General features: G+C 44.4%; 1 protein-coding gene across 1 annotated transcript; it reads right to left on the bottom strand.

The window, feature by feature from the left end:
* Positions 1 to 14,208, bottom strand: slc7a10b (solute carrier family 7 member 10b). Its single transcript, XM_039016916.1, has 11 exons — positions 14,049 to 14,208; positions 8,600 to 8,804; positions 8,206 to 8,357; positions 5,989 to 6,114; positions 5,552 to 5,705; positions 4,886 to 5,009; positions 4,572 to 4,675; positions 4,312 to 4,408; positions 3,966 to 4,115; positions 3,558 to 3,735; positions 1 to 125 (listed from the first exon to the last, which is right to left on the bottom strand). Exons 1-11 carry the CDS (start codon positions 14,206 to 14,208, stop codon positions 1 to 3), a joined length of 1,575 nt encoding a protein of 524 aa, XP_038872844.1.

The following is a 14,208-nucleotide window of genomic DNA, read 5'->3' on the forward strand; positions in this document are numbered from 1 at the left end:
TTAAGACTTCCTAGATAGAGTGTCAGAAGATTTGTCGGGCCATTCTTCGATTGGACTGATCTCGATGGGGTCGAACTGGGGGAAGACCACGAAACACAGCCTCTGTGCCACGTAGGTCGCTGACTCTGTGAGAAAACAGGTCCCACGTTTAGCATCACAAAAAAGTGTCTGACCAGACCACTAACATAGTATTCCTTTTAAATGCCATATATCTGGGTCTACTTAAATAAAGAATGGTTTGATACTTGTTATATATAGGGTTTAGGGAGTTTGAATACCATTAAATACATGTGGTTGAATTCAGAAATTCAGATATTTTGGGGGGCAAAGAAAGAGGCCAGGATTACTAAAACAAGCATGTATTGTAACGGCGTTCCTCCTCCTCTTCATCCGAAAAGGAGGAGTAGTGATTTGACCAAACTGCAGCGTTGTAGTTCGACATAATATTTATTAAACAAAACAGAAAACACGACGAACACGAAACACTTGAGAATTTACAAAATAACAAACGCAGTCAACAGACCTGGACACGAACTACCATATAACGTGAAGAACGCAATAACAGGAAAACTGACTACATAAAACGAACGAACAAACAAAACCGAAAACAGTCCCGTGTGGCGTAACATACACTTACACAGACACAGGAGACAACCACCCACAAACAAACAATGTGACACCACCTACCTTAATATGATTCTCAATCAGAGGAGATGAAAACCACCTGCCTCTAATTGAGAACCATATTAGGTACCCATTAACCAACATAGAAACAGAAAACATAGACTGCCCACCCAAACTCACGTCCTGACCAACTAACACATACAAAAACTAACAGAAAACAGGTCAGGAACGTGACATAACCCCCCCCTTAAGGTGCGAACTCCGGGCGCACCAGCACAAAGTCTAGGGGAGGGTCAGGGTGGGCATCTGACCACGGTGGTGGCTCAGGCTCTGGGCGAGGTCCCCACCCCACCATAGTCAATCCCAGCTTACTTCTCCCCCTCAGAATGACCACCCTCCTATTCCACCCACCTAATATAAGAGGCAACACAAAAATAAGGGACAGCTCCGGGACAAGGTAGCTCAGGACAGAGAGGTAGGTCAGGATAGAGAGGTAGCTCAAGATAGAGAGGTAGCTCAGGATAGAGAGGTAGCTCAGGATAGAGGGGCAACTCCGGACTGAAGGGCAGCTCCGGACAGAGAGACAGCTCTGGACTGAGGGGCAGTTCTGGATACATGGCAGCTCTGGACGCTCATGACTAGCTGACGGCTCTGGACGCTCATGGCTGGCTGACGGCTCTGGACGCTCATGGCTGGCTGACGGCTCTGGACGCTCATGGCTGGCTGACGGCTCTGGACGCTCATGGCTGGCTGACGGCTCTGGACGCTCATGGCTCGCTGACGGCTCTGGACGCTCATGGCTCGCTGACGGCTCTGGACGCTCATGGCTCGCTGGCGGCTCTGGACGCTCATGGCTCGCTGGCGGCTCTGGCAGATCCTGTCTGGTTGGCGGCTCTGGCAGATCCTGTCTGGTTGGCGGCTCTGGCAGATCCTGTCTGGTTGGCGGCTCTGGCAGATCCTGTCTGGTTGGCGGCTCTGGCAGATCCTGTCTGGTTGGCGGCTCTGGCAGATCCTGTCTGGTTGGCGGCTCTGGCAGATCCTGACTGGTTGGCGGCTCTGGCAGATCCTGACTGACGAATGGCTCTAGCGGCTCCTGACTGACTAACGGCTCTGACGGCTCGGGACAGACGGGCGGCTCTAATGGCTCGGGACAGACGGATGGCTCAGACGGCACTGGGCAGACGGATGGCTCAGACGGCACTGGGCAGACGGATGGCTCAGACGGCACTGGGCAGACGGATGGCTCAGACGGCACTGGGCAGACGGATGGCTCAGACGGCACTGGGCAGACGGATGGCTCAGACGGCACTGGGGAGACGGATGGCTCAGATGGCGCTGGTGAGACGGATGGCTCTGGCCGGATGAGAAGCACTGTAGACCTGGTGCGTGGTGCCGGAACTGGAGGCACCGGGCTAAGGACACGCACCTTCATGCTAGTGCGGGGAGCAGGGACAGGGCACACTGGACTCTCAAAGCGTACTATTTGCCTGGTGCGTGGTACCGGCACTGGTGGCACCGGGCTGAGGGCACGCACATCAGGACGAGTACGGGGAGAAGGAACAGTGTGTACAGGGCTCTGGAGACGCACAGGTGGCTTAGTGCGTGGTGCCGGAACTGGAGGCACTGGGCTGGAGACACGCACCATAGGAAGAGTGCGTGGAGGAGGAACAGGGCTCTGAAAACGCACTGGAAGCCTGGTGCGTGGTGTAGGCACTGGTGGTACTGGGCTGGGGCGGGGAGGTAGCGCCGGAAATACCGGACCGTGCAAGCGTACTGGCTCCCTTGAGCATTGAGCCTGCCCAACCTTACCTGGTTGAATGCTCCCCGTCGCCCGACCAGTGCGGGGAGGTGGAATAACCCGCACCGGGCTATGTAGGCGAACCGGGGACACCATGCGTAAGGCTGGTGCCATGTATGCCGGCCCGAGGAGACGCACTGGAGACCAGACGCGTTGAGCCGGCATCATGGCACCTGGCTCAATGCCCAATCTAGCCCTACCAGTGCGGGGAGGTGGAATAACCCGCACCGGGCTATGCACACGTACAGGAGACACCGTGCGCTCTACTGCGTAACACGGCGTCTGCCCGTACTCCCGCTCTCCACGGTTAGCCTGGGAAGTGGGCGCAGGTCTCCTACCTGCCCTTGGCCCACTACCTCTTAGCCCCCCCCCAAGAAATTTTTGGGGTTTCTTCACGGGCTTCCGTGCTAGCCGCGTACCTTCATAAATCCGGTCTCTCTCTCCCGTTGCCTCCGCTCTCCTAATCGCCTCCAGCTGTTCCCATGGAAGGCGATCTCTTCCAGCTCGGATCTCCTCCCATGTGTAGCAACCTTTTCCATTTAACACGTCCTCCCATGTCCACTGCTCGAACTCACGCTGCTTGGTTCTGGATCGGTGGGTGGTTCTGTAACGGCGTTCCTCCTCCTCTTCATCCGAAAAGGAGGAGTAGTGATTTGACCAAACTGCAGCGTTGTAGTTCGACATAATATTTATTAAACAAAACAGAAAACACGACGAACACGAAACACTTGAGAATTTACAAAATAACAAACGCAGTCAACAGACCTGGACACGAACTTACATATAACGTGAAGAACGCAATAACAGGAAAACTGACTACATAAAACGAACAAACAAACAAAACCGAAAACAGTCCCGTGTGGCGTAACATACACTTACACAGACACAGGAGACAACCACCCACAAACAAACAATGTGACACCACCTACCTTAATATGATTCTCAATCAGAGGAGATGAAAACCACCTGCCTCTAATTGAGAACCATATTAGGTACCCATTAACCAACATAGAAACAGAAAACATAGACTGCCCACCCAAACTCACGTCCTGACCAACTAACACATACAAAAACTAACAGAAAACAGGTCAGGAACGTGACATGTATTTGCAGGACTCAAGAGGAGGACACTCACCGATGAAGTCATAGATACACTTTGGCTTGGCTTTCCAGTGCACCCCCAGGAAGTAGACTGGTACACCAGTGAGCATGATGACCAGCCCAACACCACACACTACAGGCTCAGAGTACAGGCTGAAGCCCAGTAACAGGGCCCAAAACATCAGGTAGGTGATAGGAACAAGTAGGTTTACCTGATAAGAAGGGATGAGAACAGATTTTGTTTTTATAATGAAGAGAGTCAACATGACGTCTCACCTTCCAATGAATCACTCTAGTGAAGAGGACAGAAGAAAATAGCTGCTTCTACTCTGTATTCAACAGTTGATGAGAACAGGTTCACTGTGTTGCTGTAGTTTGTTAGTTTTTGTCAATTACTGTGTCAATCATTTATCTGATTGAACCATGCCTGGATTAATAATACCTTAATTGGTCTGTAAAGTTTGGGCTTCTTCCATCGGTAGTAGAGCAGGCCTGCGATGGTGACTCCATAGGAGAGGTAGTTGATGAAGGACACATAGTTGATCAGGTTGTGTGTCTCTCCAATACACAGGATTACAATGGTGGCAGTACACTGCAAGACAGAGAGAGAGAGAGAGAGAGAGAGAGAGAGAGAGAGAGAGAGAGAGAGAGAGAGAGAGAGAGGGAGAGAGAGAGAGACCGTTATTGAAGACATAAGGTAGAGGGGTATAGGACCTGCATGTTGGCCACTGAGTGTCATTTGAGAAAAAAACATACAGTAGAGACGTAGTAGTGTTAGGTAGTCTTACGCAGCAGAGGAGAGCAGGGATAGGGGTGCAGTTCTTAAAGTGAATCATAGCCAGCAGGCTGGGTAGATGTCCTTCTCTGGCCCCAGAGAAACACAATCTAGAAAGACAAATAAAACCCAAAATGGCTTATAAACATTTAATTTACTTAAAAAACACACATGCCTCCGTTTCTATGGCTGTGTCTCAATCCAAAGGCCGCATCCTTGTGGATTGAGACACAGCCAGCCTAGAGGACATCTTCCCCAGGGTTGACCCCTCACCTAGAAGATGTGAAGAGGTAGCCGTTGATGCCTCCAAACGTAGACAAGGCTACAGAGATGGGCATAATGACAGAGAACATCCCCAGGAGCTTCTCTCCAAATGTCTGCAGCAGAACAAGAAGGTTTACATTTAAGACACAATTCAAGCCAGGGATAACTCTTGATGTACAGCAAGTTAAAGGTCATCTCTATGTAAACATGCATTGTGTTGAACATTAATTAAAGGTCAATAAATCAAATAAGGGCACCATTAAAGTACAGTACACAATGCAGTTTTTATCATTTTGCAAAGCAAAGCGAACAGCGTTACTCACGACAGCCACAGCATTGGATGACAGCAGCTCCTCAGGTGACATGGCGGAGAAGTAGGCGATGTTGGTGAGCGTGTACACAAATGTCACCAATGGGATAGAGATGTAAATGGCACGAGGTAGGTTCCTGATGAGGTAATCCACACGGTACACAAACTACCGATGAGGTCATCCACACGGTACACAAACTACCGATGAGGTCATCCACACGGTACACAAACTACCGATGAGGTCATCCACACGGTACACAAACTACCGATGAGGTCATCCACACGGTACACAAACTACCGATGAGGTCATCCACACGGTACACAAACTACCGATGAGGTCATCCACACGGTACACAAACCATTGATGAGGTAATCTACACTGTATACAAACCATGCAATCAACACACAGTCTCATAAATCATGCATTGTTAGAGAAATAAGAAGGCAGCTGATATGCAAAATATAACTCTATAGAATGTAAAATTGCAGGATATCACTTTTTTTCCCTTAGCAATATGTTCATTGATATAACATCACAACATACAACTATGCATCACTCCACAATGCTTGCTTTCACGCATTCACAGCCGGACTGCATATTCAGTACACAGCATTGGATTGATAAACAGAATAGAATAGAATGCAAAGGAAAATAATGTTTGGTGAACCAGAAGCTCACCGTCGCGGTTCAACCACTTCCTCTGTGACGTAGTTCAGGAAGTTCCATCCACTGAAGGCGAATGAGGCCTGAAGGAAAGCCAGAGCGATCTGCCCAACCGAGGGAGTCGTGCTGAACTCAAAGGCCACCTGAGGCGTCAGTCCCTCGTAGTTACCTGGAGAAGTACAAATTCACCATCAATGTCTGAGGGGCTGTTTTAGGGAAATAGCTTAATAGTCTCTTTGACCATTAAAAGGTGCTATTGACCTTCGGCACCTGGGTCATGTTCAGTAGGCACAAAACCAAAGAAAGCAATCCGAAACGGGGAGGTACTATCTGAACTTGCTAAATAAGAAACCTTCTATTCATTTTCAGTTGCAAAATGTCTTGCATGTCCCAGGATTGCTAAAATGAAAACCAATCTAGAGAGAGGGTAAGTGTGTGTGTGTGTGTCTCACCCTTGCAGATCTGCACCAGGCCGACCACTATGATGAGACCCAGGGCCGCCAGCTTCCCCACCGTGAAAACATCCTGGATCCTGGTGGCCATACGTACACTGGAACAGTTCACCCAGGTCAGGAACACTGCAGACACACACGGAGGCATACATGCACACACACACACACACACAAATACTTTAAAGTAATTGTCCAGTGAAAATCGGACTTTTAAAACTTCTGTTAACTCATACCCAAATAACGTTATTGACTCGTCCTATACTCGTATTTGTGGCCAAAGCATAAATTGGAGAAAAAAACACTTAAAAAAAACACCTCAAGCTTGTATCTCAAACAGAATGTTTAAAAATGCTTGCTATTTCTCATAAAGGCTTGCCAATCAGCAGTCGACTCGCATTAATATTTTTTATGATCAGTATACGCCCACACCATTCTGTTGTTGGGGTATGCCCACACCATTCTGTTGTTGGGGTACGCCCACACCATTCTGTTGTTGGGGTACGCCCACACCATTCTGTTGTTGGGGTATGCCCACACCATTCTGTTGTTGGGGTACACCCACACCATTCTGTTGTTGGGGTACGCCCACACCATTCTGTTGTTGGGGTATGCCCACACCATTCTGTTGTTGGGGTATGCCCACACCATTCTGTTGTTGGGGTATGCCCACACCATTCTAACACAGAAAAGCTGCTTTTTAACATACTTAAATAATAAAAAAATTATAAAGAAAACTATTTCACTCATATTATAATTAATTATAGGTCATATTTCATAGAAATCTGGAAACACTGGACAGTTACTTTAAGGCAAGCATTTATTGAGAAAAGAAAATACTATTTAAACCCAGGTATAGAATACGGTAGCCTAAGAAAGTTACCAACAATGATTAGTCAGAAGTCATGTTTGTCCTCACATAGGGAAGCTCTCGCCCAATCGGAATGTGGCATTAGGGATGCCAGGCAAGCCGTGAGGTGCACAGTAATGTGACATGTTCTCTCCCAGTCAGTCAGGGCTCACGCCTGGGCACATGGTGTTGGTCGGGCGGCAGCGGCCTAGCAGTTGCCATGGCAGACCGGAATGTGGGAAATGGTAAGGCAAAGGGGTGGACACGATTGTTTCACCTCGTCCATCACTGTCATTGGCTTGCCTCTCTTTCTCATGGTGGCCTGGCTCTCACAAACAAAGGCTAGGTGTCAAGGCCCCCAAAACAAACCGCTTCCGATGCAACAGAACAAAACCCAGAGAGGACATGCGGGCAGGTCCCTGAAGAGGCTGAGAGAAAGCTCACGTTTTCTCCAGATCGTTGGCATCCAGTCCCCCAAAAAACAAGTGAGAATAATGGCCCCTAAAAGCAAGGATCACAATTAAAAAAAACATGGGCCACAATGCTGTTGGCTTGTTGGCTTTTCCGCAGCTCAATCATGGTACAATGGGGATTTTTTCTTTTTTTTTCTTTACTTCATGGGGTTCAGTGGAGGTACAGTGGAGGTCCACTCAGGCTTGTTGCCAAGTAATTAGTAATACTAGCATGTCCAAATTGTACATAGAGTGAGGGGTGCAACCCTGTGAAAAGCAATACACAAATCACAGGCGACAAAATTGGCTCTAACTTTAGCGAATGGGACAGACACTGTACATGACATTGAATTTAAGTCCAAGTTCCTTCAGGTTCACAAAAATGGTTGCAGTGACGTCATTCGGATGTCTTTTGTGGTGTCACAGTCAACTTCGTTGTAAAAGGATGTTTTTAGATGTATTTTTAGCGACCAATAAAAGGATGTCTATAACCACCTAAAAACCAAATGTCTCCTTGATAAAGAACTTAAAACTAATTTACAACCAGATAATTAGGTCACTAGGACATCCCATGGCATATTTTGCCCATTGGGATGATTTTATACATACTTTAGAAACTGTACTCTTCATCCGTCTTTGTTTCCCTAACTTTCCGGCTCACTCTTCCCCCTCCTGTCTGCCACTTCCATTTTCTATTTGACACACCATGCATTTCAATATTCCTGTCTCCCCCTTCCATTTTCTATTTGATACACCATGCATTTTAATATTCATGTCTCCTCTCTGAGAGTTTTAAAAGGCTTAGAGGCAATTGTTACATAATAGATATTTTACTCTGTTGCACCAGATAAACTTCCCATAAAACATAGCACAAGCATGCACGCACACACACAGTCAGACACACGGTGCAGTACTCACATAGACAGACTGTTGACAGCAAGCGTGTGGCCATGTAGGGAGGGACACAGTCTGGGAAGACAGGCTGTAGGACATAGTTAGAAAAGGTCAGGGCGATGACAGCCAGGGTGGTAGGGTACATGATGAGCACTGCACTCCACAGCAGAAGGAACCTAGGATGGGAAAGAAACAGTATTGAACAGAATTGTATTTGGGGTAAAAAGTAATGCATAGGCTACATCAACAACATGTGAATTTCATCACAGAGAAAAGCATATGAAAGTATCAATTAAAAATGTATTCCCAAAGTAGTCTGCATTGATCCAACCTAATGTTACATATTTCATAATCAGCTTGCAAACTATACACATTGGGTGTGAAATAAACTGTAGGTGTGGGAGACAGAGGTACCTACCCAACAAGGCCTCCAAATATTTCTGTGACGTAGGAGTAGTCCCCCCCTGACTTGGGGATGGTGACCCCCAGCTCAGCATAGCAGAGGGAGCCTAGGGCAGCTATACATCCCCCTAGTATCCACACAATCAGGGCTAGACCCACTGAACCCGAGTGCTCTAGAACCCCTTTAGGAGAGATGAAGATTCCAGAACCTATGATGTTCCCTGTGGAGAGGGAGAAGGTATTACTAGAATGCATACACACAAAAACAAGCAATGTAAATATTGTTTAAAAATATACACTACCGTTCAAAAGTTTGGGGTCACTTAGAATTTCCTTGTTTTTGAAAGAAAATCCTTTTTTTTGTCCCTTAAAATAACATCAAATTGATCAGAAATACAGTGCAGACATTGTTAATGTTGTAAATGACTATTGTAGCTGGAAACGGCAGATTTTTCATGGAATATCTACATTGGCGTACAGAGGCCTATTATCAGCAACCATCACTCCTGTGTTCCAATGGCATGTTGTGTTAGATAATCCAAGTCTAGCATTTTAAAAGGCTAATTGAACATTAGAAAACCCTTTTGCAATTATGTTAGCACAATAGAAAACTGGTGTTCTGATTTAAGAAGCAATAAAACTGGCCTTCTTTAGACTAGTTGAGTATCTGGAGCATCAGCATTTGTGGGTTCGATTACAGGCTCAAAATTCGCCAGAAGCAAAGAACTTTCTTCTGAAACTCGTCAGTCTATTCTTGTTCTGAGAAATTAAGGCTATTCCATGCAAGAAATTGCCAACAAACTGAAGATCTCGTGCAACGCTGTGTACTACTCCCTTCACAGGACAGCACAAACTGGCTCTAACCAGAATAGAAAGAGGAGTGGGAGGCCCCGGTGCACAACTGAGCAAGAGGACAAGTACATTAGAGTCTCTAGTTTAAGAAACAGATGCCCCACAAGTCCTCAACTGGCAGTTTCAATAAATAGTACCCGCAAAACACCAGTCTCAACGTCAACAGTGAAGAGGCAACTCTGGGATGCTGGCCTTCTAGGCAGAGCTGCAAAGAAAAAGCCATATCTCAGACTAGCCAATAAAAATAAAAGATTAAGATCGGCAAAAGAACACAGACACTGTACAGAGGAACTCTGCCTAGAAGGCCAGCATCCCGGAGTTGCCTCTTCACTGTTGACGTTGAGACTGGTGTTTTGTGGCCAGATGAGGACTTGTGAGGCGTCTGTTTCTCAAACTAGACACTCTAATGTACTTGTCTCCTTGCTCAGTTTTGCACCGGGGCCTCCCACTCCTCTTTCTATTCTGGTTAGAGCCAGTTTGCGCTGTTCTGTGAAGGGAGTAGTATACAGCGTTGTACGAGATCTTCAGTTTCTTGGAAATTTCTCGCATGGAATTGCCTTCATTTCTCAAAACAAGAATAAACTGACGGGTTTTATAATGATCAATTAGCCTTTTAAAATGATAAACTTGGATTAGATAACACAACGTCCCATTGGAACACAGGAGTGATGGTTGCTGATAATGGGCCTCTCTATGCCTATATAGATATTCCATTACAAAAATCTGCCGTTTCCAGCTACAATAGTCATTTAGTCTACACTGTATTTCTGATCAATTTGATGTTATTTTAAGGGACAAAAATGTGATTTTCTTTCAAAAACAAGGACATTACTAAGTGACCCCAAACTTTGGAACGGGAGTGTATATATACACTACCAGTCAAAGGTTTTAGAACACCTACTCATTCAAGGGTTTTTCTTTATTTGTACTATTTTCTACATTGTAGAATAATAGTGAAGATATCAAAACTATGAAATAACACATATGGAATCATGTAGTAATCAAAAAAGTGTTAAACAAATCAAAATATACTTCAAATAGCCACCCTTTGCCTAGATGACAGCTTTGCACACTCTTGGCATTCTCTCAACTAGCTTAACTTGGAATGCTTTCCCAACAGTCTTGAAACAGTCTTGAAGGAGTTCCCACATATGCTGAGCACTTGTTGGCTGCTTTTCCTTCACTCGGCAGTCCGACTCATCCCAAACCATTTCAATTTCTTTGAGGTCGGGGGGTTGTGGAGGCCGGGTCATCTGATGCAGCACTCCATCCACTCTCCTTCTTGGTCAAATAGCCCTTACACAGCCTGGAGGTGTGTTGGGTCATTGTCCTGTTGAAAATCAAATGATAGTCCCACTAAGCACAAACCAGATGGGATGGCGTGTCGCTGCAGAATGCTGTGGTATCCATGCTGGTTAAGTGTGCCTTGAATTCTAAATAAATCCCAGACAGTGTCACCAGCAAAGCACCCTCACACCATCACACCTCCTCCTCCATGCATCACAGTGGGAACCACACACGCGGAGATCATATGTTCACCTACTTGGCGTCTCACAAAGACACATCGGTTGGAACCAAAAATCGCAAATTTGGACTCCACCGGTCTAATGTACATTGCTTGTGTTTCTTGGCCCAAGCAAGTCTCTTCATTTTATTGGTGTCCTTTAGTAGTGGTTTCTTTGCAGCATTTTGACCATGAAGGCCTGATTCACGCAGTCTCCACTGAACAGTTGATGTTGAGATGTGTCTGATACTTGAACCCTGTTAAGCATTTATTTGGGCTGTAGTCTGAGGTGCAGTTAACTCGGGGTCTTCTTTTCCTGTGGCGGTCCTCATGAGAGCCAGTTTCATCATAGCGCTTAATGGTTTTTGCGACTGCACTTGAAGAAACTTTCAAAGTTCTTGAAATGTTCCGTATTGACTGACCTTCATGTCTTAAAGTAATGATGGACTGTCGTTTCTCTTCACATTAAGAAGGAAATAAATTCCACAAATTAACTTTTAACAAGGCACACCTGTTAATTGAAATGCATTCCAGGTGACTACCTCATGAAGCTGGCTGAGAGAATGCCAAGAGTGTTCAAAGCTGTCATCAAAGCAAAGGGTGGCTACTTTGAAGAATCTCAAATATAAAATATATTTTGATTTGTTTAACACTTTTTTTGGTTACTACATGACTCAATGTGTTATTTCATAGTTTTGATGTCTTCACTACTATTCTACAATGTAGAAATAGTAAAAATAAAGAAAAACCCTTGACTGAGTAGGTGTGTCCAAACTTTTAACTGGTACCGTATTTATTTATATGACTATTATAAAATCTGATAAAACTGTATCATGTGTTTGGAAACAAAAAAAGAAAAACACTAAACAATACATTGAGATCTAAACAATAGATATATTGCAGTGTGTAGAAAGTGGGGATATTATATAATCTGGTCTATACACTTCCCCTTGAGCTAGCTAAAGGGTACTCACTGATTTATCCTCACATCAACCCTGAAATGATATGGCTCTCTCTCTTCAGATATACTTGAGAAAAATATCCTTCCTGATGATCATTACAAGTTAACACATCGTCCACAGAGGACCTCAGAAATGGAACAATTATACTGTTGATGTGAGTGAACAGAGCTTTGGACAGGAGATCAAGCAGTCAAAGTAGGAAGTGCTACCATCTAACTCAAGAGGCTTGCTTCCACATCAACCACACTCATTGAAGTAATAAAATGATCTGGGTTCCAATATGGCTGTACCATGTCCAAGGGAAATGGCCCCGTTGAAAAGTAGTGCCATTATGGAATTGGGTGCCATTTTACACGCAGACCAAGTGTATCCCAACCAACACATTCAGGGTAGAGCACTCAGAGTAGCACAGCAGAAGGCAGCCAAGTGGCACAGACCTCGATTACATAACTGGACATAAATTATTTACTCTTAACTGTCGAGCTCAGGCATGAGCCATCCGCAAGAATTGAATTCAAATCATCTCCTGCATTATTTCTAGACTCTACACGGCCGGCTTTCATTTAGGTTTGTGTCCCTGTCAGAAATGCTAATACTGGGATGTATAACTTTTAAACAACAGGGTGGATAACCAGCATAGACTTCCTGGTCTGGATTGCTCAATTTGTCCAATCACAGTTGGTGGTCTGTACTGTGTCTCTCTTCCACACACGCATTGTGTGTACTATTTTCTATGATTGTGTTTTGCTTTTCGTGTTTTGATGTGCATATTATGATGTATAGTGATGTGTGTAGTGTATATTGATGTGTATACAGGGCTCATCTGTAAAAGAGACCGTGGTCTCAGCATGACTCCCTGTTGAAATAAAGGTTAAATAAAAAATATCTGCATTCTGTGGTGGAACAGACCTTCCAGGAGGTCCAGGAGTCAAAGGGATTTTCACTTTTTTCTACAGGACCGATCTTGATTAAAAAAAGTTTCATTAATGTAACTTATCAAAAGCCACTAGAGTAGGTTGGGGCCTGCTGTGAGGAAATGTAATTGAAAAACATAACTGTCAGTAGAAATGGCATAGAACATAGGCCTATTCTTTACATTTTAGACTTTCAGTTTAATAACCATTTTACAGTAACTCTAAAACAAAATGTAAACAGTCAAGTCAGAACATATGTAATAATTGCAACAGAGCATGCTGAAACCTTCAGCATATTTATCATTAGTCTGAAAACCATAACCACCTAAAATTGAATTTATTAGTCATGATACATATGCATCTTCCAGACTGCATAGTGGGATTTACTTTACTGTAAATCAGTAGCGATATTTTGTGATTACCCAAAATCAGTCATGTAACCTGATTACTTTGACCTGATGAGGATCCATCTAACACATGCGGTGTGTCATTATAGTGGCCTCTGACTTGTGGACTCCCTCAGGTGGAACAAACTTAAATTTGCAAATTGAATTGAATGTCATTGTGAAAACAGAAAGGTGTCATAATGTATAATGTATTTTTTGCAAACATCTTGAACATTTCTGAATTTAAAAGTAATCCATCTAGTTTGTCAAAAGTATCTGTAGTCTGATTACAATATTTCTTCCTGCTAATGTAATTGGTTAGTTCGTTTTTTTGTAATCAGATTATTTGTCAGTTATTTTACTCCCCAACCCTGTGTAGGTGACACTTGGGTTTATATCTTAACTTGCACCCTTCAACAAGCAGATTCGATTTATTAAAGCAGTCCCTGCCATTTCTTCTGCTTCGGCAGAAAATGTGCGTCTGCTTGACAACCAATGTGCTACTTGACAGACTTAATATATTTTGGCCACGTAAGCATTGAGGTAGACATTTAATGCACATATTTATTTGTCATGTTACCACACGATCAGCTCAAATAGTAACATATTCTTAGCATCACAGGTGAGAAGATGGGCCTATTTCTAAACATTAAACTTGTGACTAAATATAGGATATTAACTTGAATAATAGGCCTACATAATCCATCATTGGAAAACTAATGTTTCATTCAGTAAGGGCAAATGCTGTCAATAGCAAATTTACAACGTTATTTTATAAGGTGCGCATTCAAATAAAACAATGAACAAACTAAGTCTCTAAAATGCAATACATTTTTACCAACCTTACCTATGATTATTGTACAGGCGCTTAAAAGTCCTATTTCTTTTTTCAGAGTCACTCTATCGGGGATTTCGTCACGCTTGTTGTTCCCATCTTTCAAGATCTTCAGTGCAGCCAACGGCTCTTGCCGTGAGCAGATACTTCTTTTCCGCTTTCCTCCATCCAT

This window comes from Salvelinus namaycush, chromosome 21, assembly GCF_016432855.1.
Source record: "Salvelinus namaycush isolate Seneca chromosome 21, SaNama_1.0, whole genome shotgun sequence".
Lineage (NCBI taxonomy): Eukaryota > Metazoa > Chordata > Actinopteri > Salmoniformes > Salmonidae > Salvelinus > Salvelinus namaycush.

Bases quoted from the DNA above. Each gene is read 5' to 3' on its own strand.
- slc7a10b (XM_039016916.1), bottom strand. From the start codon at position 14,208: ATGGATGGAGGAAAGCGGAAAAGAAGTATCTGCTCACGGCAAGAGCCG. The intron at 4,676-4,885 runs GTGAGTAACGCT...GTTCTGCTGCAG, and splicing joins CATCCAATGCTGTGGCTGTC to ACATTTGGAGAGAAGCTCCT. The intron at 4,116-4,311 runs GTAAGACTACCT...TCTGTCTTGCAG, and splicing joins TCCCTGCTCTCCTCTGCTGC to TGTACTGCCACCATTGTAAT.